Raw genomic sequence first — 27,044 nt, 5'->3', positions numbered from 1 at the left:
GGTTCAAATTATAGCTATTTTTTGAAAATTTCAACAAAAATTGCGACATCCCGTGCAACATGGCCCGCAAAAATGATACAACTATTGACAGGGTCATTTGCACTTATGTTCTTAAATTTTTGTATTGGTCTTTAATTTTTATCACAAAAAATTGATACAAAACTGTGTGTATGTATTTGTTTTAGAGGTGATGTAATGTGTATATGTGTATCTATGATTTAGTTTTAAAGCTATTATATGTATTTGTGTATCTGTGTGCGAGTTTGGAAGAGAGAGAGAGGAAATTGCGTATCTGTGTATTTCAATTTTAATTTTGAGATACAAGTTGCATTTGAGATACAGACTATTTGGCTTTCTCCTCTATCTCTCTCGCTCTTGCTCGTCTCCCTCCTCTTTAAAACTATTGCTATAAATTGTAATTATACAAACTATAGCTATTATTCATAATTATGGTTCAAACTAAAGCTATTTATGAAAATTCCTCTAAACATATTTACAACATTCTGTACTACATGACTGGCTAAAACGCTACAAGCACTATTGACAGGGTCATTGGCACTTATGTTCTTAAAATTTTGTGTTGGTATTTAATTTTTATCCTCGTAACAAATATTACTCTCGTGGAACTTTCACTGCATGAATTTATGCCCACTAAGCATAAGTTCGATTCTTAAAAGATAAAAATTAAAGACCAGACTATTTGAAATGTAAATTGTGCAATGACTTGTAGCCCGTCAATTACGAAATGACTTTTAATTCGTTGGTATATACTTACACGAACAGTGACTCATTGACTTCCAAGTCGTTCTAATTCTACCCGTGTTTTACAAGCTGAGAATTAAACTCAGCAAGACTTGTAGTGAAACTCAGCAAGACTTGTAGTGATTCACTGCAATATAAAACTATAACTGCACAAGTAATCAATAACAAAAACAAACAACTGAAATCTTTTATCCTTCAAGATGATTCCCAGAATATTTTATTTCCTTCAGTTTTTCACTCTCTTCACTGTTACTTTTGCTTCCACTGAGGAAGCAACTGCTCTCCTCAAATGGAAAGCAACTTTCCTAAACCAAAATAATTCCTTATTGGCTTCATGGACACTAAGTACTGATTCATGCAGGGATTGGTATGGAGTTATGTGCTTTAATGGTCGGATAAACAGGCTGAATATTACGAATTCTAGTGTTGTTGGTACACTCTATGATTTTCCATTTTCATCTCTCCCGTTTCTTCAATATGTTGATCTTAGCATGAACCAGTTTTCTGGTATCATCCCCCCTGCAATAGGAAACCTCACTAATCTTGTCTATCTTGACTTGTCGTCTAATAAGTTTTCAGGCAAAATCCCACCTCAAATCGGCTCACTATCCCATAGTAAACTTTCTGGTTCAATTCCTGCAGAAATAGGGAAAATGAAGTCACTTGAGAATTTATTTTTACAGAGTAATAATCTTTCTGGTTTGCCTGGCCTCAAAATTCTCTACCTTTATTCTAACCAACTTTCTGGTCCCATTCCTAATGAGTTGGGAAATTTGAAAAACCTCAATGATATGGCGCTATCCGATAATCAGCTTAGTGGTTCAATTCCAACCACTTTAGGCGATTTAATGGAGCTTGAAACTCTCTACCTTTATTCTAACCAACTTTCTGGTCCCATTCCTAGTGAGTTGGGGAATTTGAAAAACCTCAATGATATGGAGCTATCCTTTAATCAGCTTAGTGGTTCAATTCCAACCACTTTAGGCGATTTAACTGGCCTCAAAATTCTGTACCTTCATTCTAACCAACTTTCTGGTCCCATTCCTAGTGAGTTGGGGAATTTGAAAAACCTCAATGTTATGGAGCTAAACAATAATCAGCTTAGTGGTTCAATTCCAACCACTTTAGGCGATTTAATTGGCCTCAAAACTATGTACCTTTATTCTAACCAACTTTCTGGTCCCATTCCTAGTGAGTTGGGGAATTTGAAAAATCTCAATGAGATGGAGCTATCCGATAATCAGCTTAGTGGTTCAATTCCAACCACTTTAGGCGATTTAACTGGCCTCAAAATTCTGTACCTTGATTCTAACCAACTTTCTGGTCCCATTCCTAGTGAGTTGGGGAATTTGAAAAACCTTAATGATATGATGCTTTCCGATAATCAGCTTAGTGGTTCAATTCCAACCACTTTAGGCGATTTAACGGAGCTCAAAACTATGTACCTTTATTCTAACCAACTTTCTGGTCCCATTCCTAGTGAGTTGGGGAATTTGAAAAACCTCAATGATATGGAGCTATCCCATAATCAGCTCAGTGGTTCAATTCCAACCACTTTAGGCGATTTAATTGGCCTCAAAATTCTGTACCTTCATTCTAACCAAATTTTTGGTCCCATTCCTAGTGAGTTGGGGAATTTGAAAAACCTCAATGAGATGGAGCTATCCGATAATCAGCTTAGTGGTTCAATTCCAACCACTTTAGGCGATTTAACGGAGCTTGAAACTCTGCGCCTTTATTCTAACCAACTTTCTGGTCCCATTCCAAACGAACTTGCATATTTGGATAACTTGGTTTCCCTGTCAATGTCTCGCAATGACTTATCAGGCCAGTTGCCCGAGCGGCTTTGCCAAGGTGGGAAACTTGAGAACTTAACAGTCAATAGTAACAATCTTACAGGGCCAATCCCAAGAAGCTTGAGCAAGTGCTGGAGTTTGAAAAGGGTTCGCTTCGATAACAACAGTTTTAGTGGGAATTTATCTGATGCATTTGGCATCCATCCAGGGCTTCTGTTCATTGATTTGAGTGACAATGATTTTCATGGTGAACTCAGCAGCAACTGGGGGAAATGCAAAAAATTGACTGATCTGCGGATAGCCAGAAATAACATTGGTGGCAGCATACCACAAGAAATTGGAAACATCAAAGGGCTTCTAGGACTAGATCTTTCATCTAATCATTTGATTGGGCAGATTCCAAAGGAATTTGGAAAATTAACCTCTCTGGTTAATCTTTTTGTGCAAAACAACTATATTTCAGGCAATATGCCTCGGGAACTTGGGTCACTGATAAAGTTAGAGTCCCTCGATCTGTCAGACAACAGATTGAATGGGTCGATCCCAACGTTTATAGGAGATTTCATGCACTTGTTTCAGTTGAACCTGAGCAATAACAAATTTGGCCAAAATATTCCAATGGAGATAGGGAGGATAACTCAGCTTAATGTACTTGATTTGAGCCATAATCTTCTGGTTGGAGATATGCCCCCTCAGTTAGCCAATTTGAAGGTGTTGGTAAACTTAAATCTTTCCCACAATGGCCTATCTGGGTGCATTCCGGAAGAACTCGAAAGTTTGACTGGTTTGCAGGATGTCGTATTGTCATACAATGAGTTGGAGGGTTCAATCCCTAATAATAAAGCTTTTATTAATGCTTCATTAGAAGGTAATAAAGGTCTTTGCGGCAATGTAACTGGATTTCAGCCCTGCAAAAGACCATCTTCTGTGGTGAAGAAGCACTCATTGGCGAAGGGAAGTAAACTCATCCTCATCACTGTACTTCCTGTTATGGGAGCACTAGTTCTACTCTGTGTTTTCATTGGTGTTCCGTTTATGTGTGATAAAAGAAGGAAAATTGGAGATGTTGAAAGAAGGGATGATGGTTGGCTTTCAATATCCATGTTAGATGGAAAGGCATTGTACAGGGACATCTTAAACGCCACAGAAGAGTTTGATGCAAAATTTTGCATCGGGCAGGGAGGACACGGAAGCGCTTACAAGGTAAACCTTCCATCATTAGGGAATATAGCTGTGAAGAGACTTCATTCTTCATTTGAGAATACACATCCCAAAAGCTTCATGAATGAAGTAAGGGCATTGACTGGGATCAAGCACCGGAACATTGTGAACCTCTACGGCTATTGTTCGAATGCACATCACTCATTCTTGGTTTATGAGTATGTGGAGAGGGGGAGTTTGTCTAGTATTTTGAGCAATGAAGTTGAGTCCAAGAAATTGGATTGGCTTAAAAGGGTGAATATCATCAAAGGTGTTGCTTTTGCTTTATCTTACATGCACCAGGATTGTTCACCACCAATTGTTCATCGAGACATATCAAGCAGTAATGTTTTGCTTGACTCCGAGTATGAAGCTCGTGTTTCAGATTTTGGCATAGCTAAGCTTCTCAAGCCAGACTCATCCAACTGCACTACGCTAGCAGGCACATATGGCTATGTTGCACCTGGTAAGTTTTTAAATATTTCATGAACTATAGCCAAACACTCCATTGTGTTTATCTCATTAACACATTTAAATTGTTAATATTGTTTTGGAAATTGTATTGTTCAGAGCTTGCATATACTATGAAGGTTACGCAAATGTGTGATGTGTATAGCTTTGGAGTATTATCATTGGAGATAATCAGAGGAAAGCATCTTGGGGAATACATTACTGTGCTAGCAAATTCATCGATTATAGATCATGAGCAGCTTAGCGATTTGCTGGATGAACGTCTTCCATATCCTGAAGATAGAGTAAAAGAGGTTTTGGTTTTTATCATCAAGCTAGCATGCTCTTGTTTGCTTGAAACTCCAAAATCAAGGCCAACAATGCACTTCATATCTCATAAGTTATCATCAATGGATGCACGTCCACATACTCGTCAGAGAAATCCCCATGTAAGGCGAGCTACATAATCCCTGATATGTATCAAACTAACATCTCAATAAACAGAAATTGTGGTTGTAAAATATTGGAGATATTTCACTAGAGAAATAAATTTCTTCTGCTTCTTTGGCCTTCAGAAAAAATCAAGAATTCAAGTTGTTGCATTTTTTGTTGCTTTCGACTGTTCTGTAAAACATATGCAGGAACTCTAGTTTTAATGATTTACTAGTCTTTTGGTTTGCGACTCTTAAAAGTTTCCTTTTGGCCATGATTGATCCAAGCAAATACCATACTAGTCACTGTTGTTAATAACCATAAATTCGTCCTGCCATAATTTTTCTGAAATATGACTCTTTCTGAAATCTGTTAAAAGACCAACTCCAGCTCCTTGTTTTTAATTTACTGTTTTCGGAAAACATATTTCACCTTTAAAAAAATAAAATGAAACATGTCTTTTATCCATAAGTTCTAAAACTATCAAAAATACGCATAATTAAGTTTGGGGCAAAATTATTATTTTTATAATGAACTAGTTAATACATATCCTAAAATTGCAACACAATATTTTACTAAATACTATTAATAACACAATTATTAGCTATTACAATTACCTATGAAGATCCATTAGTGAAAAAATAAATAATAACATAGTAACTTATAACTATTTTAAATATAATCTTTCCACATTTTATGAATCATCTCTTACGGAGTGAATGAATTTCCATATCAAACCGATGACTAGAAAGGTTAGATATAAATTATACTTGGGTTCATAAATAGATGGATTTTTTTTTGTAAATTTTACCTAAATCCCATAATGGAAAAGTTTAATTACTATACATCCCTCATTGTATCAAAATTACCCGATATCCCCTTTTTTTCAACTTTTCTGATACATTAGATTTGTATCTGATACATCAATTATCCAATCAGTAATTAATGAAGATCATCTATTTATGAATAGTATCTTAATATAAGGGATGATTGGTTCTTCAAATCAATTAGTGATCTAATTAATGGGATTAATTTGGTTAAAAAAAGAACGGTTGTGCAGTTGAAGATTTAAGCCAAAAAAAACAGAGCATAAATTCAAACCAACTTCGTTTCCATTTTTTTTTCCAGTTTGGGTTATGTATCTGATAGATCAGTTATGTATATGATACATCAATTGTTAAAAAAAACAATTGTTATGTCCATGAAGATTCAAGCCAAAAAACATAGCGTCGTCTCGAATGGAAAAAACAGAGCATCAATTCATACCGAAGTTGATTTCAATTATTTTTCAACTTTTGCTGATACATAAGTTATGTATCTGATACATAACTTTAGCTATAGAATAGTTAATGCACATCAGCTATTTATAGATAAAAGATTGGCTCTTTATATCAATTACTGATCTATTAAAGAAGGCGACAGTTATGTAGATGAATTTTGAAGCCAAAAGTCAGAGCATCGACTACAAGGAAAACAACAGAGCATCAATTCAAAGCAAACTTCGCGTTTCATCAATTAATCGATATGAATATCCCGATACTACTGAGACATTCTGGAGTTTGGCAATCCGATATTACTTATGAACAATACAAAAGTGATGGAATCGTTGTCGGTGACAATGTATCTTACTCAAATTTAAAAGCAGCAATCGCTGCTGAATTGAGTGTGGATGAATCAGAGAAAGAAATTGAAATCCGATACATAGTTGAAGGTAACTCGTCGCCAATATATATTCGTAATGATATGGGTGTTAATCTTTACATAGAGTTGAAGAAGAAAGAGCCTGGTTTCGTGAATTATCCCCCGTGCATATCAAACTTTGATATAAAAAGATATGAGATAAAATCATTCGACAGTACATCTGGAGCAATCGTTTGTGCCGAATCAAATGCGAATTCGACAGTACATCTGGAGTCCCACAATTTTGGTTTAGAAGAATCTGGTAAAGTTACAAGTTGTTATATAGCAGAATTGGAGTTGACGAACTACATAGATGATACAAATGGTGCGGAAGTGAAGGAGAATCAATTCTATAAGGATAAAGCAACTCTAGTTGATGTAATGGCCAAATACAAAATCAATAATGAATTTAATTTCAAGGTTAAAAGATCCGACAGTAAAAGGTATGCGCATATTCTGCATTTGGAAATTTTGATGTTGGATAGTATCCAATAGTATGTATCAGATACATATTACTGTGTGTAACTGATACATTCTTAAAATAAAATAATTTTTCATGTCATGATACATCAAAACTCCATTTCTGCATTTGGAAATTTTGATGTTGGATAGTATCCAACAGTATGTATCAGATACATATTACTGTGTGTATCTGATACATTCTTAAAATAAAATAATTTTTCATGTCATGATACATCAAAACTCCATTTCTGCATTTGGAAATTTTGATGTTGGATAGTATCCAACAGTATGTATCAGATACATATTACTGTGTGTATCTGATACATTCTTAAAATAAAATAATTTTTCATGTCATGATACATCAAAACTCCATTTCTGCATTTGGAAATTTTGATGTTGGATAGTATCCAACAGTATGTATCAGATACATATTACTGTCTGTATCTGATACATTCTTAAAATAAAATAATTTTTCATGTCATGATACATCAAAACTCCATTCCTGTAACTCAGTTAAAAAATGATAATAATGCTGTCAGTATGTATCAGGTTCATAATACTCTATGTATCAGATGTTTTTTTTTAACAATACATACAAAGAAGCATGTATCAAGTACATGGGTTGACACACTTCCTATCAGTATGTCACTGTATTTGTTGATATTATAAATGAAAAAATATTGATATGATACATGTCATTTTTTTAATACAATTGCAGTTATGTGTTAGTATGCCTTTCAGAAGGATGTTGTTGGAGAATGAAAGCTTCATGTTGGAAAAAATCGGATATATTCAAAGTTAGATATTTTAATAGTGAACATTTATGTGCACTGAGAGATAGGATTTTCAACAAAGTTCATGCTACAAAGGCTTTTGTTAGTGCATTCACAGCCCCTAAATTGGTTAATCATAAGAGAATTGTCACCCATAATGATATACGAGAGGATATTAAATCAGCGTATGGAATTGATATTACCTATCAACAGGCATGACGTTCAAAAGAGCATGCTTTGCAGATGTTAAGGGGAAAACCTGCTGATGGATATAGACAGCTGCCTTGTCACGACCCGAATCCGGGTGTGATGGCACTCATCTCAACCCACCGAGACAAGTCAGCCTAAAACTCAACGGAAAGTAAATGCGGAAGTAATTGAGATAAAACAAGGTTTAGCTTAGTCAAAAATAAATAAATAATCTCCAAAATCCCCCAAGACTGGTTGTCACGTATACAAGCCACTAATATATTATCGAAGTACGAAAGAAAATACAGTCACAATGTCTTTGTCTCTAGAGTAGGACTAAAACATAATAAAAGAGCAAGAGGTGTCCGCTAGATAGATGTGACAGCTACCTCGACACTCGGAATGACAGCCTCAGATGTAGTAGAAAATGCTAGAAGATCAAGCAGGTCCGGGCTCACCACCTACACAAGTGTGGAAGCAAGGGGTGAGTACCAAACAACACGGTACTCAGCAAGTGGATAACTAAAACTAAGCAAGGCTTAATAGATACAAGTACTCCTGTCCTCCCAATCGAACCTCCTTAACTACAACCTGCATAAGATCAGCCCAACTCTACACTTGTACAATAACAACAGTAATACAGTCCACAAATTCTCATCAATGAATCATACCAAGTCAAGTTCAACATACACAGAGCAATATAGGGGTAAACACAAATTCACAAATATCAACAAAATGCGATGAAATGCAATGAGATGACGCATGTCTGTCCTATCGGTACACATCCGCTGAATCACAGTCCGGAACCCATGGGGGACATTTCTGTCCATGTAACCTGCCACGGAGCATGTGGCCCGTCCCCTCAATACATATATCTTGCCACAGAGCATGTGGCCCGACCCCTTTGTTTCATAATACCTGCCACGGAGCGTGTGGCCCAACCCCTTTATTTCATAATACCTGCCACGGAGCGTGTGGCCCGACCCCTTTTGTTTCATATCATTTTCAGTATCAACACAATATGTCAGAACCAGTGCAATCAATTCATGTTCATATAATTCACGATAATAACATGACAACCACAATAATTTTTCATATCTCACATCAACATAGTCATTTCACATGTCCAAAATCACAACATATCAATTCCACCAATACATGTCATTAGATCACCATTTTATACTCTCATCTCCATTTTTTTTAAGGTCAATCATACATTCAATAATCCAGTTCAATTTTTCATTACTCCCTAGTATATATGACACGGAAATACAAGCATCTATAAGCTTAAACTGAGGTTTAGAAATTCACTTGCCTTAAATAATCACGCAATTACTCCGAGACCTGAGCCTTCCCTTTTCGCTGGGTTTCCAAATAAGTATGATCTAAATAAATAATTAACCACAATAAGATTTCAAAACTAACAACACCCATGTCTATCCTAGACCCAAAACTCACACAAATCTATAATCAAGTTCCCAAATCTTGATGCCAATTAATAAACCAAATCTTATATTTTCTAAATTTCAAGCCTAGGGTTAAGTCTTAATTTCCCCAATATCATAAATTTAATGGAATTTATATAACATAATATGCCTAACATTTAATTACTTATCTCAATATATCAAAACTTAATTTATAATGGGATACAAAATAAAATTGTTGACAATTGAAACCACCTGGTTTACGAAACCAGTGGCGACAATTGAACATACGTGAACAACTTTCCATTCATGGCATTTACTCCTTTTTTTAATGATTAGAAATCTTCACTAATCTTTGCCTTACCATTGGCAGTGAATGTTCCACTCATACTTTCTCATTCTAGGTTCAAGACTCACGACAAAAGCACTAGAATTTGGTATTCCTTTACTTCTTCTTCCTTTTCTTTTCAATCTAGAATTATAACACTAATTCCTTACTCATATATGCAATCATTAATCTTAGCAGAAAACGTAACCGACTATTACCTGAAGCGTCCGCCGAAGCCACGTTCAATTCCTTTAGTCTGAGGGTTTGAAAATTAATTGTGTTGTAAATAAAAACCTTCTTTAACTTATTTTAATAAATAGGTCAAGTGGTATATGAAATTAAATAAATTAACACTTTAGCCCAACAATTAAATTAGTTCTCTAAAGTTACCCTCAACTAAATAACCGTAGTTACTGAATAGTCTAAAATTTATAATTTAATTTTTATTTTCATTTTTTTTTCGGAGAGAGTATTTTATGGAAGAGAGATGACTCATTCTCAAAATGACCAAACGGGTCATCACATTATCCACCACTAAAAATCATGTTCGTCCCCGAACATAAAGCAAAGGAATATACCTGAAGATTCAAAAAGATGAGGATATCTGGCACGCATATCAGCCTCTGTCTCCCAAGTCGCCTCTCCGACTGAACGGTGCTTCCATTGTACCTTCACTGAAGCTATCTCCTTGGTTCTAAGCTTACGAACCTGCCTATCTAGAATAGCTATAGGCTCCTCCTCAAATGTCAAGTCTGGACCCAACTCCACTAAATTGAGTGACAACACATGAGACTCATCCGGAACATACTTCCGAAGCATGGAAACATGAAACACGTTATGCACAGCCGATAATCTAGGTGGTAAGGCCAATCTATAGGCCACCTCTCCAACTCGCGCCAAAATCTCAAATGGGCCAATGAAACGAGGGTTGAGCTTGCCCTTTCTCCCAAACCGCATCACGCCCTTCATGGGCGACACTCGAAGCCAAACATGATCGCCCACCATGAACTCCAATGGTCGAACTCTCCGGTCTGCATAACTCTTCTGCCTACTCTGGGCTGTCAAGAGTCTACCTTGAATCCTACGAACCTGCTCCATAGCATCTCTAAGCAAGTCTGTATCTAAGGAGTCCATCTCAGCTAAGTCAAACCATCCGATAGGAGATCGACACCGCCTACCATACAGAGCTTCAAATGGAGCCATCTGAATACTGGAGTGATAACTGTTGTTGTAGGAAAACTCCGCTAGGGGCAAGTGCTGATCCCATCTAGCACCAAAATCAATAACACAAGCTCGGAGCATATCCTCCAACACTTGGATCGTCCGCTCGGACTGACCATCAGTCTGTGGGTGAAAAGCAGTACTCATATCAAGTCTAGTGCCCAAACCATACTGTAATGCCTGCCAAAAATGCGAAGTAAATACTGAACCTCGATCCGAAATGATGGATACTGGGACACCATGAAGCTGAACGATCTGACTAATATACAATTGGGCTAGTTTATCCGTCGTGTACCTTACCTTAACTGGAATAAAATGGGCAGACTTGGTTAGTCTGTCAACCACCACCCATATAGAGTCGTAGCCACCCACGGTGGGAGGTAAACCCACAATGAAGTCCATGGTGATCATTTCCCACTTCCAAGTGGGAATAGGCATCCTCTGACTCACACCCCCAGGCCGCTGGTGCTCACACTTTACCTGCTGGCAAGTCAAACACTTGGATACGAACTCTGCGATGTCCTTCTTCATCCCACACCACCAATAGTGCTGGCATAGATCATGATACATCTTGGCCGCTCCCGGATGGATGGAATACCTTGAACAATGAGCCTCTTCCAAAATCAATCTAGTCAGGTCACCCACCTTAGGCACACAAATTCTGTCGTCAATCCTCAATACACCTTCCGAATCAAGTATCGCCTCCTTAGCTTCACCTCTTAATACCTTGTCTCGAATGATACATAACTTCTCATCCTGAAACTGTCTCTCCCGAATCTGGTCAATCAAGGAAGAACGTGCCTCCATAAAGGCAAGAACACCACCATCCTCTGAAATCTGCAACCGGACAAGGCTATTAGCTAGCCTCTGAACATCTCTGGCTAATGGTCGCTCCTCAACTCGGATCGCGGCAAGACTCCCCATACTAGAGGACTTCTTACTCAAGGCATCCGCCACCACATTGGCTTTTCCTGGGTGGTACAAAATAGTTATGTCGTAGTCCTTCAGTAACTCGAGCCATCTACGTTGCCTTAAGTTCAGATCCCTCTGACTGAATATATACTGAAGACTCCTATGATCGGTGAAGACCTCGCAATGCACACCATATAGGTAATGACGCCATAACTTAAGCACGAAAACCACAGCCGCTAACTCCAAATCATGAGTAGGATAGTTTTTCTCATGGACCTTCAACTGTCTCGAGGCATAAGCAACCACTTTTTCCTTCTGCATCAACACACCGCCTAACCCAATGCCAGAAGCATCGCAGTATACAGTAAATCCCACACCTTCCTCGGGTAGCATCAAAATAGGAGCCGAAGTCAATAAAGTCTTGAGCTTTTGGAAGCTCGCCTCACATTCGTCGGACCAATGAAAATCCACGGCCTTCTGAGTCAATCTAGTCAGTGGAGCTGCAATAGTGGAGAATCCCTGCACGAACCGTCTATAATAACCAGCTAACCCCACAAAACTACGAATCTCAGTAGGAGAAGTAGGCCTTGTCCAACCTCTAACTGCCTCAATCTTAGCTGGATCCACTCTAATCCCCTCTTTGGACACCACGTGTCCTAAAAATGTAACAGAATCAAGCCAAAATTCACACTTGGAGAACTTTGCATACAACTTTTCTTCCCTCAATTTCTGAAGTACCAACCTCAAATGGCGGACATGATCTGCCTCAGTCTTGGAATACACCAGGATGTCATCAATGAATACTATCACAAAAGAATCTAAGTACGGGCGGAACACTCCATTCATCAACTCCATGAATGCTGCGGGGGCATTCGTCAACCCAAATGACATCACCAAAAACTCGTAGTGACCATAACGAGTCCGAAAAGTTGTCTTAGGAATATCTGATGCCCTAATCTTCAACTGATGATAACCAGACCTCAAGTCTATTTTGGAAAACAATGCTGCTCCCTGTAGCTGATCAAATAAATCATCAATACGGGGAAGAGGATATTTATTTTTAATAGTTACCTTATTCAACCGCCTGTAATCGATACACATCCTCATAGTCCCACCCTTCTTCTTTACAAACAGAACCGGTGCACCCCAAGGAGACACACTAGGGCGAATAAACCCCTTACTCAACAAGTCTTGCAACTGATCCTTCAACTCTTTCAATTCAACTGTAGCCATGCGATATGGAGGAATAGAAATAGGTTTAGTGCCAGGCTCTAAGTCAATAGCAAAATCAATATCCCTATCCGGAGGAATACCAGGAAGATCAGTAGGAAATACATCAGAAAACTCCTTAACCACTGGAACAGTATCTATAGGAGGTGACTCAATACTGGTATCCCGAATAAAGTCCAAATAAGACATACACCCTCTATCAATTAACCTCTGAGCACGAATATATGAGATAACCTTACCGGGATAGGAGCCACTAGTACCCTTCCACTCAATCCTCGGGGCACCAGGTATCGCTAAGGTAACAGTTTTAGCATAACAATCGAGAATAGCACGATGAGGAGAAAGCCAATTCATACCCAATATCACATCAAAATCTACCATCCCCAGAATAATCATATCTACCCAAGTATCATACCCGGCCAAGGAAATAAGACAGGATCGATATACTCGATCCACCACTAAGGGTTCACCCACGGGTGTAGAAACATAAACGGGCACGGACATACGATCATATGTCAAATCAAAGTTAGATGCAAAATAGGCAGACACATAAGAAAATGTAGATCCTGGATCAAATAATACAGATGCAGGTCGATGACAGACTGGGACAATACCTGTGATAACGGTATTGGAAGCCTCAACCTCGGATCTCCCTGGAAAAGCATAACACTGAGCTCCCCTACTACCTTCGACTTGCCCAACACCTCTACCTCCTCCCTGAGGGACTATAGCACCACTAGCACCCCTACCAAGAGTGCGACCACCTCTACTAGTCTGGGCTCTACCTCGACCTCTGACCGGCGACGCTGGTCCTCTAACTGAAACTGAAGAACTAGGCTGGGTTCCTCCTCGACCCTGAGATGTACACTGCCATGAAAGATGATCTGGATCACCACAAGTATAACATACTCTCCCGTGCGAAAACCTCTGCGATGAACCTGCAGAACTTGTATAACTACCCTGGCTCATCGGCCTCTGTTGTGACCTCTAGTAACTCTGACCTGTACTGTAGGACCCACGAGGTGTCTGACCATCCTCATAAGCTGGCATAAATGCATGAACTGGTCCTCTACGCTGAAAGGAACCACCTCCTCTATAGGACCCTCTACCTCCAGATGAGGTACCCGAAAACTGACCAGAAGCATGGGCTCTCTTGGGGTCCCCGAACTCTTCTCTCTCCATCAACTCCGCCTCCTTGGCAGCACCCACAATAGACTGGAAAGAAGTGCCCTCACGGGCCGGTCGAAAAACTGTTGTACGAATAGTATAGTTCAGTCCTCGCACAAATCTGCGAATCCGCTCTGTCTCATCAGGAAGGACAGCCATGGCATGTCTGGATAACTGGTAGAAACGAGTCTCATATTCAGCAACTGTAAGTCCTTCCTGCCTCAAATTCTCAAACCGTAATTGGCTCTCTTCCTTCACACTCCAGGGGATAAAACGGTCATAAAAGGCACTAGCAAACTCATCCCAAGTCATCTGGGGTGACCCAACTGGTCTGGAACTCGTATACACTCTCCACCACTCTCTGGCTGGTCCACACAACTGTAGTATAGTATAACGAACTCCATGAGTCTCAGCTAACCCTACTGTCTCCAACAACTCTCGACACATGGTCAAGAACTCGTGTGCATCCTCAGTCTTCCCACCCTGAAATTGTGGAGGGTCCATTTTTCGGAACCTCTCATATCGGCGTTGCTCGTCGTCAGTCAACATGAGCACAAGTGCAACTTGGGCTCCTCCTACCTGTACTCTATCCTCATCCGCTCTAGGTCCCGTAGGTGGCTGGTCCATCGGACCCTGAACAATTGGAATGTGATGCTGCCGTGGGGTCTGAGCTTCTGCTCTAGTCTGAGAACCCTCAGGTGTACCATTCACCCTTACACTCTGATTAAATCCTTCGAGCGCATCCAATACTCGTATCAAAGTGGCCTGAAGCAATGGTGCAGTAGTAGACTTTTGAGGGACATGTTCCTCTCTACCATCAATCTGTGGCTCAAGAGAAGCCTCTCTAGCATGACCTCTAGCTGGTGCCGCCCCTCGGGCACGACCTCTGCCTGCCGCCACACCCCAACCACGGCCTCTAGTTTGGCCTCTATCCCTACCCCTAGTTGGGGTTCCAACATCAACCTCGGGAAGTGCCTCCCTTCCTCTACCTCTAGCTGTAATTCTGGTCCTGGCCATCTGTCAGAAAGGACACGCAAAAATTCAGTACCAACACAACACGCACGATACAAAGTGAAAGAACAAAGGGAAAATTTCCTAAAAGTCCTCATAGCCTCTCGAAGATAAGTACAGACGTCTCTGTACCGATCCGCAAGACTCTACTTAAACTTGGCTTGTATACACGTGAGACCTATGAACCTGGGGCTCTGATACTATCTTTGTCACGACCCGAATCCGGGTGTGATGGCACTCATCTCAACCCACCGAGACAAGTCAGCCTAAAACTCAACGGAAAGTAAATGCGGAAGTAATTGAGATAAAACAAGGTTTAGCTTAGTCAAAAATAAATAAATAATCTCCAAAATCCCCCAAGACTGGTTGTCAAGTATACAAGCCACTAATATATTATCGAAGTATGAAAGAAAATACAGTCATAATGTCTTTGTCTCTAGAGTAGGACTAAAACATAATAAAAGAGCAAGAGGTGTCCGCTAGATAGATGTGACAGCTACCTCGACACTCGGAATGACAGCCTCAGATGTAGTAGAAAATGCTAGAAGATCAAGCAAGTCCGGGCTCACCACCTACACAAGTGTGGAAGCAAGGGGTGAGTACCAAACAACACGGTACTCAGCAAGTGGATAACTAAAACTAAGCAAAGCTTAATAGATACAAGTACTCCTGTCCTCCAACCGAACCTCCTTAACTACAACCTGCATAAGATCAGCCCAACTCTACACTTGTACAATAACAACAGTAATACAGTCCATAAATTCTCATCAATGAATCATACCAAGTCAAGTTCAACATACACAGAGCAATATAGGGGTAAACACAAATTCACAAATATCAACAAAATGCGATGAAATGCAATGAGATGATGCATGTCTGTCCTATCGGTACACATCCGCTGAATCACAGTCCGGAACCCATGGGGGACATTTCTGTCCATGTAACCTGCCACGGAGCGTGTGGCCCATCCCCTCAATACATATATCTTGCCACAGAGCGTGTGGCCCGACCCCTTTGTTTCATAATACCTGCCACGGAGCGTGTGGCCCAACCCCTTTATTTCATAATACCTGCCACGGAGCGTGTGGCCCGACCCCTTTTGTTTCATATCATTTTCAGTATCAACACAATATGTCAGAACCAGTGCAATCAATTCATGTTCATATAATTCACGATAATAACATGACAACCACAATAATTTTTCATATCTCACATCAACATAGTCATTTCTCATGTCCAAAATCACAACATATCAATTCCACCAATACATGTCTTTAGATCACCATTTTATACTCTCATCTCCATTTTTTTTTAAGGTCAATCATACATTCAATAATCCAGTTCAATTTTTCATTACTCCCTAGTATATATGACACGGAAATACAAGCATCTATAAGCTTAAACTGAGGTTTAGAAATTCACTTGCCTTAAATAATCACGCAATTACTCCGAGACCTGAGCCTTCCCTTTTCGCTGGGTTTCCAAATAAGTATGATCTAAATAAATAATTAACCACAATAAGATTTCAAAACTAACAACACCCATATCTATCCTAGACCCAAAACTCACACAAATCTATAATCAAGTTCCCAAATCTTGATGCCAATTAATAAACCAAATCTTATATTTTCTAAATTTCAAGCCTAGGGTTAAGTCTTAATTTCCCCAATATCATAAATTTAATGGAATTTATATAACATAATATGCCTAACATTTAATTACTTATCTCAATATATCAAAACTTAATTTATAATGGGATACAAAATAAAATTGTTGACAATTGAAACCACCTGGTTTACGAAACCAGTGGCGACAATTGAACATACGTGAACAACTTTCCATTCATGGCATTTACTCCTTTTTTTAATGATTAGAAATCTTCACTAATCTTTGCCTTACCATTGGCAGTGAATGTTCCACTCATACTTTCTCATTCTAGGTTCAAGACTCACGACAAAAGCACTAGAATTTGGTATTCCTTTACTTCTTCTTCTTTTTCTTTTCAATCTAGAATTATAACACTAATTCCTTACTCATATATGCAATCATTAATCTTAGCAGAAAACGTAACCGACTATTACCTGAAGCGTCCGCCGAAGCCACGTTCAATTCCTTTAGTCTGAGGGTTTGAAAATTAATTGTGTTGTAAATAAAAACCTTCTTTAACTTATTTTAATAAATAGGTCAAGTGGTATATGAAATTAAATAAATTAACACTTTAGCCCACCAATTAAATTAGTTATCTAAAGTTACCCCTCAACTAAATAACCGTAGTTACTGAATAGTCTAAAATTTATAATTTAATTTTTATTTTCATTTTTTTTCGGAGAGAGTATTTTATGGAAGAGAGATGACTCATTCTCAAAATGACTAAACGGGTCATCACATGCCTGTATACATACATATTCTAAAAACCGTATATCCAAATTCGTACATAAGTATGCACAAGTCATCAACTGATGAATTCATGTATTTGTTCATAGCGTTAAGGCCCTTGATGAGGGGGTTTCAGTTTTATCGACCAGTAGTTGTTGTTGACGGTGCACATCTTGATGGACCTTATAAAGGGACGTTTGTATCAGTTAGCACACTTGATGGGGCATGTATTACTTTCTTATACTGTTTCTTATTGAATAATAGTGTGTCATCTCATTTTTCACGTTTGTTGTGATTCTGATGAATTCTAATAACTATTATATCGCTATTATTGATTTATTAGGTTGCATATTGCCGTTGGCGTATGATATTGTTGATACGGAAAATGATTCATTATGGACGTGGATTTTTCAGAATTTCAAGAATGCATTTGGAGAGAGGGATAATATGTGTGTTGTATCAGATAGGAACGAAAGCATAATCAAGAGTGTAAGCATGGTATTTCCCAATGTTCCTCATTTTGCATGCATATGGCATATATGGAAAAATGTGTGTACTAAATACAGAAGGAGCAAAGCTGTACTAAGTGACATCTTCTATTCAATGGCCAAGGCATACCGAAAAGATGAAGTCGATAAATTAATGGCCAAAGTTGAAAGAATCGATCAACGGGTGGCACAATATTTAAAAAATGCAGGATACAAAAAGTGGTTAAGGGTTCATGCCACTGTCAACAGGGGTAGAATGATGACTTTTAACATCGCAGAATGTATCAATGGATGTCTTGTTGAAGCACGAGAGCTGCCTATAATTGACTTTTTAGAGCAAACGAGAATGTTATTTGGTTCTTGGAACTGCAAAAATAAAGAAATAGCATTATACAAAACATACTTTGGGTAGAAAATTCGAAGATATCCTAGTTTCAAACACGATCAAGTGTTCGAGAATGAAGGTACATGATACATACTTTCTGACACATATATACTGATACATCAGTTCTGGTACATGATAGATACTTTCTGATACATACTTTCTGATACATATATATTGATACATCAGTTCTGATACATCATTTCTGTAATTGAATCATACTTTATGATACATATATGTGATATTTATTTCTTGGTGGCTGATGATTCATCAGTTATGTATAACATGTGCTAATTAAATAATAAAACTTCAATTATGATACATAAGTTCTACATTTGATACATAAGTTCTGATACATATATGTAAAGATTATTTTCCTTCAGGCTGATGATTAATCAGTTATGCATAAATTGTTCTAAATATATACTGATACATCAGTGTAGATACATTATTTGTATAGATGATACATAAGTACTATTAGATATATGTGAAGTTTATTTATATCAGTTTGTTGCTTCGTCATTCAAGTATAGCTTGTGCTCATTATATACTGATATATCAATTCGGATACATCAAATGTGTAGTTGATACATAAGTACTGACACATATAAACATAACATGTTTAAAATACATACTGATACATCAGTTCTGATACATCATTTCTGTAATTGATACGTACTTTCTGATATATATATGTGAAATTTATTTCTTGTTGGCTGTTGATTCATCTGATATGTATATCCTGTGATAATTATTACCCTTTTGTGTATGTGAGGAAGTAGTACTGATACATAAATTTGAAATATAATTCCTGCAGGTTGTTGCTTCATCAGAGTATCTTTATTCTGTTTACGAATTAGGTATAAGATACATTGTGTGTCTAGAGAGAAAACACATGCACTTATGGTAGATTTCAACTAGACGAGATATCATGTCCACATGCAATTGCAGTGTTGAAGAGCAAGAACATTACTGACCTGCACCCATATTGTTCTGATTACTACAAACCAGAGGTGTTGGCAAATACTTATGAATTACCAATGGTTCTAATGCCAGATAAGAAAGACTGGACTGCTCCAAAGGAAAATTTGGAAGAAATTGTCTTGCCGCCAATATACAAAAGAATGCCAGGAAGACCAAAGAAAGGGAGAAAAAAGTTCGCTAATGAGAAAATAATAAGTAGCACAAATTCTTGTGGACGTTGTGGCCACGAAGGCCACAACAGAAAGACTTGTAATTTCATTCCTAAATAGATATGATGTTTGTGGTATCTCAGTGTACATTCTAATTGAATCATAAAATAACATCTATTATTATATTTTATATTTGAGTTTGACACGTGACATAAATATAAAAATCTTTTTTCAGTTGATATGTATCAAGATTAGAACATTTTATTGCTACAATTTTTTTTAAAATAAAATACAAGACGTCCATCGGTTCGCCATGACTTGGATTAATGAAATCTCACATGGTTTATTTTTTGGATCGTTATTTTCCCAAACATAAACATTCTTGTCTTTTCGACAACCATAATTACACAAGAGTTGTTGGTGATACATAAGATCCTATTTGATATAGGTTGTAGATTATCATATGCAGTAAATCTTGATAAATACGAATCTGATACATAAGCAAGATGTATCATATACGTTAACTCTTGAGACATAGAATTCTTATACAAAAAATTAATGTATCAGAATCATTAAATATTGAGAAATGAGAATCTGATACATGTGCATGATGTATCATAATAAAATAAAACTTATCTCATGTATCAGAATTCATAAAATATGACACTTATGAATATTATACTCAATACAAGTTTGATACACTAGAATATAAAACATAAACTTTGATTTTATATTTGATTTTGACACCAGAGAAAAACATAGTAAATCTGATGTATGGAAATATTAAAACATATTAAATCTGATACAATCAATAAATCTTGAGAAATGAGAATCTGATACATGTGCATGATGTATCATAATAAAAAAACTTGATTCATGTATCAGAATTCAAAAAATGTGACACTTATGAATATTATACTCGATACAAGTTTGATACAGTAGAGTATAAAACATAAACTTTGATTTTATATTCCATTTTGACACCAGAGAAAAACATAGTAAATCTGAGGTATGGAAATATTAAAACATACTAAATCTGATACATTACAGTTTATGTATCAGATACATTGGAAGAATCAGAATCACCTAAAATGTTTACTATCAAAAAAAAATTATTGGACATCAATCAGTTCTCCTTGGTTTGGAGATATGTCTCTCCTTGGTTTTTTTGGATCGTCGTTATCGCTAACATAACCATCCATGGCCTTCTGACAACCATATCTCCATAAGAGTGCGGCATATCTTGAATGGAAGAATTCAGCGTTTAGTCCGGTATTTGGAATAGAAATTCCATCACTAAGATATTCAGCAAACATGGCCAGGAAAACTCCACAATCCCTGCAAATAAAGGAATACATGAATTTAAAAAAAGTAAAATTGACATATGAATGATTTAGGTATACATAGCCGATATTAATACTCACAAGCTGCCATTTCCCTGTTGCGCAATTCCTTCAACATACTCAACTGCTAATGGGTGATGTGGTTCAAGCATGTTACCGGTTGATTTGTCCTTGTATGAATCAAGAGACGACCAATCAGTACGTTCGTTGTTGTCAAAGAAACCACTGTCTTACAAGTATGTTGGTAGCATTGCTGCTATCTTTTGGATCTCTTGGGAAGGGTTGCTACTTCTTCGTCTAGACGATGAATCATACACACGTATCAACCTCTCTTTCAACACAACTACCGCAAGAACCCAATGAAAATCCATGTCGCAGTTTACTGGAATGTATACCTCATCTACCAAATACCAGGGCAAACCGGCTGGTATTGAGAAACCTCTTATTATGTTCTTCACGGATCTCTCTTGATGAGTTGTAACAGTGGCCCTTGCCATATCTTCTTGTGTAGAAATGCTAGGTGGAAGGTGATAGTAGTGTGTGTGTGCATATTCGATATAATTTTTGAAAATGCAGTTTGCCTGTATCGATACTGATTGCTCAACTGCATCTTCGATTTCTTCCAAAGGTAGTAAAATATTACATCGATGTGCTGCACATTTTAAGAAAGTATTAGTTATATAACAACTAGCATCATGTATCAGATTATGTATGTATTAGATACATTTATCTATCTATGTATCAGATACATTAATATGTATGTATCAGGTAGTTAGTATGAGTTGTATCATATTATTTATGATAAAATTTTTACCTCATCGTTCCAGCATCTGTCCGGCTGTGACATTAGGTAGAACCAGTTCTTATCTTTAGGAAATGCCACAACAAAGTCCATTTTTTCAAAGCCGAATAAAGAGCACTTAGATCTGTAATGATCCTCCTTCGAATTCCTGAATGGAAACTTGTAGTTTAATAACATAACAAATATAATACACGACTTGTATGGGTATAAGTTGAATATGTCATACTTACTTGTTGCCATGTGATTTTAGAAGTTCTTTATCTATCCATTGAGAGTAGTCTGTGATAAGCTCGGAAGGGGGTTGATAGCATATACCAAAACCTTCAAAAGGGTGTGTCTGATGCGTAACATCTGACAAATTTTCCTTTCCCTTTTCACTTGACCCAAAGTTTGAAAGATACGGCGACTGTAAGATCTTCGAAGGAATCCTACTTCTTCGAGATGGTGTCTTCGCATCGTCAGACAATACATTAGCTTTTGATGGAAGAGTGGTTGGTAGCTGGCTATCGCATAATAGACATTCATCCTGAACTTGCTCATGACTAACAGCTGTTAATGGCATGGCTGGTAATGGAAGTCCATATATTAGAGCATCTATCACATCCAGAGTTTCGATCAAAAATGGTGCTGAAGTATTGGATTCTGATGTGCTTGGTTTGATTTTTTCTTTTTCAATCTCCTCGACTTGCTCTTCTACTTTGGCAGATTTATCATCAGCTACTCTTCTATCTTTCTTTCCAGTGTTCTATACGTAATGTATAACGTCATTAAAAAAATTAATAATGTTGACTTTATCTCAGTAAAGAATCTGATACATTACTTGTAATGTATCAGAATCAGCAATAAGCTGATCAGTATCTGCTCTTTGTGGTTCCATTTGGTGTGCTGATACATCCTTGACGGATGGTTCATCTTCCTGGAAACATAATAACATTTAGTTATGATATATATGTACTAAATATCTATATATATATATATATATATATATATTTAAAGAGGTAGAGCTTATACAAAATATATATATATATAATCAAATTGTTCATTAATTTGTTTTTGATACATTACCTTTAATGTATCAGAATAAACTTGCTGATCAAATAATTCAGGAACATCTGTTGAAATGCTTTGTTCCGATATGTTGTCCACCTGAATTATCATGGTGGATGGTTCAGGTCCCTGAAAACATAATAACATTTACATTTGATACATGACAATAAAAAGTATCCAGAAGTTTAAAAGCATAAATATCAAATATTACATGATGTATGTACCTTAATATCTTCCTGGACATTAGATTTGTCATTTTTTTGGGGTGGGTCAGATTTATTTGCAAAATTGTGCACCTCCAATCCAGTAGGTGCTTCTTGTTGTTCAACCACATGGAATGATTGATCAAAATCATCTTTTTTAACTTGAGATGATGTGCCAGTCATTCGGTTCGCCATACTATCGATGTCTTTCAAAAGATCAATGTGATTTGAATCCATTTTGTTCTCCAAACGCTTGAACTTTCGGTCAACCTTAATACATGTATATGAAAAATCAGAATGTATCACCTAATTAAAAGTATATTGTACGTGATACATCTTAAAGTAATAACTTACATATCTCTTTAGAGACTTCTTTATGGACTTCTTTAATGCTTTGAATTGCATATGAATAATTCGATCCGAATGACCAAAAGATTCACCTCCTACAGCTGACTTCGCCCCTGGTACATTGTCAGGAGAAACAGGCTTTTCTGATTCCTTTGGTGACTTTGCCCCCGGTTCATTGTCAGGAGAAACAAGATTTTCTAATTCATTTGGTGGTAAGAAATCCTTGTGCATGTTGGTTGTTTCTACTTGAATTGGCTTTTTAGCAGGGGAAGTCTTCATTCTCTTGGAAGGAGGTGGAGAAGATGTCTCAGCGACATCCCTGGATCTCTTTAAAAATTCAGTGGGTGGTGTTGTTGAAAAGTCCTCAAATCCAGTGACTTCATGAGGTTCTCTGAAATTGACCTTGGCAGCCGATGTTGAATCTTCATGTTTCTATTGGCTGTCATGAACGATAATAGATTCCATTTCATGTTGAGATTCGACAATGTTGGAGCATGGATACTGCAAAAAAATTGAATAATTGATACATGTTAATGCTGATACATAAACATGATGTATCAGAAACATTAATCATTCATACATGCTAAACTGATAGAAAAACAACATTATCTGATACATACATGCAGAAGTATCATGAGATGTAATTCTTGATACATTATAATTTGATACATAAGATAGAGTTTTCATGAGCTGTAAATACTGATAAATGAGTTTTCATGAGCTGTAAATACCATTCTAATACATACAATTATATGTATCAGAAAGGTTATATAAAGTATATGTATAAGATACATTATATCTTGATATATTTATATCCTGATACATAAATATATGAGCTGATACATCTACTTTATGAATCAAATTATATTGTATCAAGGTCATGGATATATAATGAATTAGTGCATAAACGAATAATATTCAAAGCATGTACCTCACTGAAGATGGTAGACATGAAGGTCTCAAATTTTGGCTTCACGGCGACAACACACTAGTTAAGAATTCTGGGAATTTTATTACCCACTCTTACAGCAATTTCAGAGGGAACTTGAGATGCACATTCATATATCCAAACATTCAGAGCGTATGGCATGCCGCCTAGACGATACATTTGTTTGGCATTTGAAAACTCCTGACGCATTCCTTTTATCAATTTTGAATATGCTAATTTCCCCCATGGATATTGCTCATAACTATCATCTTCTACCATCTTGAAATCATCAACCGATATAGGTGCATCACCTAGTTGAGAAAAAACAAAAGTATGGATGAAATAGAGAATGACCATCTGAACGGCATCTTCGTTTGTTTTCCATCCTCCAACCAGAAAACGCTCAACGAAACGAGCTTTGTTGACCCCATTTTTGGCACCAGGAAAATATAAAGACAATAATCTACTTGCTTGATCATCAGAATACTTGAAGTCATTCATATTACCGGTACATCGCAAACCAGTAATGATAGCAAAATCATTTATTTTAAATCGCAGTATATTACCCTGCACATGACGAATGTGCAGTTCTTCTTTGTTTTTTTGGTCTACCTCAAAAAGTAAGAGGCATTTGATGATTTGCCCTTGAAAGTTGCAGTTTGGCATATCTAAGTAGTGACCAAATATAGATTGCCTAAATAACTTTATACCTTCTTCACCTATTGATGATTCAAAATCATCAAGAAAATTAGCCCTATATGTCGTTCCGAATCTCAATGGGTGGGACGAGATCTTCTTGATGACGTATTTCATTCCCTGCATTGACATGAAAATGGTTAAATACAACTTGAACTCTATACATGGATACGATGTATCATATGCATTAACATATCTGATGCATAAGATGAGATTCTGATACATACAGAAGATGTATCAGAAACAATTATATATTATATTTTGATACATACATGTATATGTATCAGAATTATTAAAACTTGAAACATCAAAAAATGACACTTACACATGGTGTATCAGAAATAGTAAATCTCTAAAAAAATTGCATTTGAAAAAAATATTATGTATCTGATACATAAATGTATATGTATCAGAATCATTAAAACTTGAAATAACAAATACTGAGGCTTAAAGATGATGAATCAGAATTAGTAATTCTCAAAAAATTTCATATGAAATATACATTATGTATCTGATACATAAATGTAGATGTATCAGAATCATTAAACTTGAAATAACATAAACTGAGACTTAAACATAATGTGTCAGAAATAGTAAATCTCAAATAATTACATTTGAAAAATACATTATGTATCTGATACATAAATATATATGTATCAGAGTCATTAAAAAATTAAAACAACAGAAACTGACACTTAATAATGATGTATCAAAAATAGAAAATCTCCAAAAAAAAATACATTTGAAAAAGATAATATGTATCTGATACATAAATGTATATGTATCAGAATCATTAAAAATTAAAACAACAAACACTTAAACATGATGTATCATAAATAAAAAATATCCAAAAGATTTCCTTTTAAAAAGATATTATGTATCTGATACATAAATGATATGTATCAGAAATATTAAAACCTTCACAAAATTTTCATTCTAAAACAAAAAAACTTAATTGAACACATACCTTTGGGAGATTAGGGCGTGTTGTAACCCCTTCAATCTTTTTGTCTATTTCATTGGGTGCATGTTTAACTGTAGCTTTCAACTTCAAATTCTCACATAGCTTATTCATCACTGCTGGATCGTTACGATGTTTGGATCTAACTTCGTCGTAACCTTCCCAAGACGAATCAGACCCGAGAGAAACAAGAATTCGTTGATTTTTAGTGGACTGTTTGAGAGCATGAACGGAATCCATATGTATAAGCTAAGGTATGAGAAACACAAATAGAAAGATTTACAGAAGAAAGCAAATGATAAAAAATTAGAAGATTTTTCAAAGATTTTCAGAAGAAATCAAAATATACAAATTTTAGGAGAAATCATATTGAATGAGGATGAATTAAAATTCCATATAAGGAAAGATTGATACATTACCTTATTTGGAACCTTGAAATTGATTAACACTTGAAGAGTAACTAACAAACAAGAGCAAATTAGGGCAAGAATAGAGGAATAGGGCGGATGTATCAGTGACTTTTAGAGAGAGAAAGGAAAAGGAGGGAATTTGGAAATTTTTTGGTGTATATGGGAGTAAAAGTAAATATATTAAGGGAAGTTGTGTAAAAGGGTAATTTACCCTTTTTTTTATAATATATATAAATATTTGGCGTAAGTTTTAAAATTTAAAATGAAATCAATAGCTATATTTGGCCTAAAACAAGTTTTTAGCAGATTTTGGGATTTGGTTTTCAAAATTTCCCCAAACCCAAACAAATTATGGCCAAACAATTGTCAAAATTTATTTCCAAAAAATGCTTCAAAATTTATGGATAACATTTTTTGTATATACACTTTTAATTTCTTACCATGGTTAAATAATATGCATTTTACTTGTTTAGTTAGGCATAAACACCCCGTGCAGGCAAGTATTTAGAATTTTTTTTAATAGGGATAGCCCCTATTTCAAGGCAGTCTTTAATCTTTGCCCTTGAAATCGGTAATATTTAATTTGCTCCTCATTTTTAATAAAATTTGTGGGTCAAAATATCTTTAACTATGACATAATTTCGCGAGGCATATGTTTAGAGAACTTCATGCCTTGTCTAAAATAAGTGGTGTAATACCTAATTTGCAAGACATAAGTGTAGAGATTTTTTATTTATGACTTTTACAACATAACTTTATGGGTTCTGAAATTGAATTTATATCTTTATCGACATAAGTTCTGTAGAAAATAAGTTATGTCTTATAAGACATTACTTGTGGATCATTAACTTCTTAAGACATAATATTTTGAAACTGAACTTATGAATATA

At 36.5% G+C, this 27,044-nt stretch overlaps 3 protein-coding genes across 3 annotated transcripts; 2 read left to right on the top strand and 1 right to left on the bottom strand.

Moving 5' to 3' along the window:
• Positions 1–722: 722 nt before the first annotated feature.
• On the top strand, positions 723–2,485 carry LOC129903507 (probable leucine-rich repeat receptor-like protein kinase At1g35710). Its single transcript, XM_055979069.1, has 2 exons — positions 723–2,347; positions 2,467–2,485. Exons 1-2 carry the CDS (start codon positions 963–965, stop codon positions 2,483–2,485), a joined length of 1,404 nt encoding a protein of 467 aa, XP_055835044.1. The 5' UTR covers positions 723–962.
• On the top strand, positions 2,427–4,770 carry LOC129904519 (MDIS1-interacting receptor like kinase 2-like). Its single transcript, XM_055980083.1, has 2 exons — positions 2,427–4,224; positions 4,329–4,770. The coding sequence occupies exons 1-2, from the start codon at positions 2,568–2,570 to the stop codon at positions 4,673–4,675; spliced, it is 2,004 nt and encodes a 667-aa protein (XP_055836058.1). The 5' UTR covers positions 2,427–2,567; the 3' UTR covers positions 4,676–4,770.
• Positions 4,771–20,989: 16,219 nt separating this feature from the next.
• Positions 20,990–24,588, bottom strand: LOC129903505 (uncharacterized). The gene is made up of 8 exons (XM_055979067.1): positions 24,187–24,588; positions 23,259–23,591; positions 22,905–23,081; positions 22,627–22,737; positions 22,382–22,477; positions 21,792–22,306; positions 21,574–21,709; positions 20,990–21,340 (listed from the first exon to the last, which is right to left on the bottom strand). Exons 1-8 carry the CDS (start codon positions 24,586–24,588, stop codon positions 20,990–20,992), a joined length of 2,121 nt encoding a protein of 706 aa, XP_055835042.1.
• Positions 24,589–27,044: the final 2,456 nt, after the last annotated feature.

The sequence above is a fragment of the Solanum dulcamara genome, chromosome 9, assembly GCF_947179165.1.
Source record: "Solanum dulcamara chromosome 9, daSolDulc1.2, whole genome shotgun sequence".
NCBI lineage: Eukaryota > Viridiplantae > Streptophyta > Magnoliopsida > Solanales > Solanaceae > Solanum > Solanum dulcamara.
This window is presented reverse-complemented; position numbering and strand designations above follow the sequence as displayed.

Excerpts from the sequence above, each read along its gene's own strand:
- LOC129903507 (XM_055979069.1), top strand. The coding sequence starts at position 963 with ATGATTCCCAGAATATTTTATTTCCTTCAGTTTTTCACTCTCTTCACT.
- LOC129904519 (XM_055980083.1), top strand. The coding sequence starts at position 2,568 with ATGTCTCGCAATGACTTATCAGGCCAGTTGCCCGAGCGGCTTTGCCAA. Across the intron at positions 4,225-4,328 it reads ATATGGCTATGTTGCACCTG|AGCTTGCATATACTATGAAG; the intron begins GTAAGTTTTTAA and ends TGTATTGTTCAG.
- LOC129903505 (XM_055979067.1), bottom strand. The coding sequence starts at position 24,588 with ATGAATGACTTCAAGTATTCTGATGATCAAGCAAGTAGATTATTGTCT. Across the intron at positions 23,082-23,258 it reads TACCAGGGGCGAAGTCAGCT|GTTGACCGAAAGTTCAAGCG; the intron begins GTAGGAGGTGAA and ends ACATGTATTAAG. Across the intron at positions 21,341-21,573 it reads ACAGATGCTGGAACGATGAG|GCAAACTGCATTTTCAAAAA; the intron begins GTAAAAATTTTA and ends GTATCGATACAG.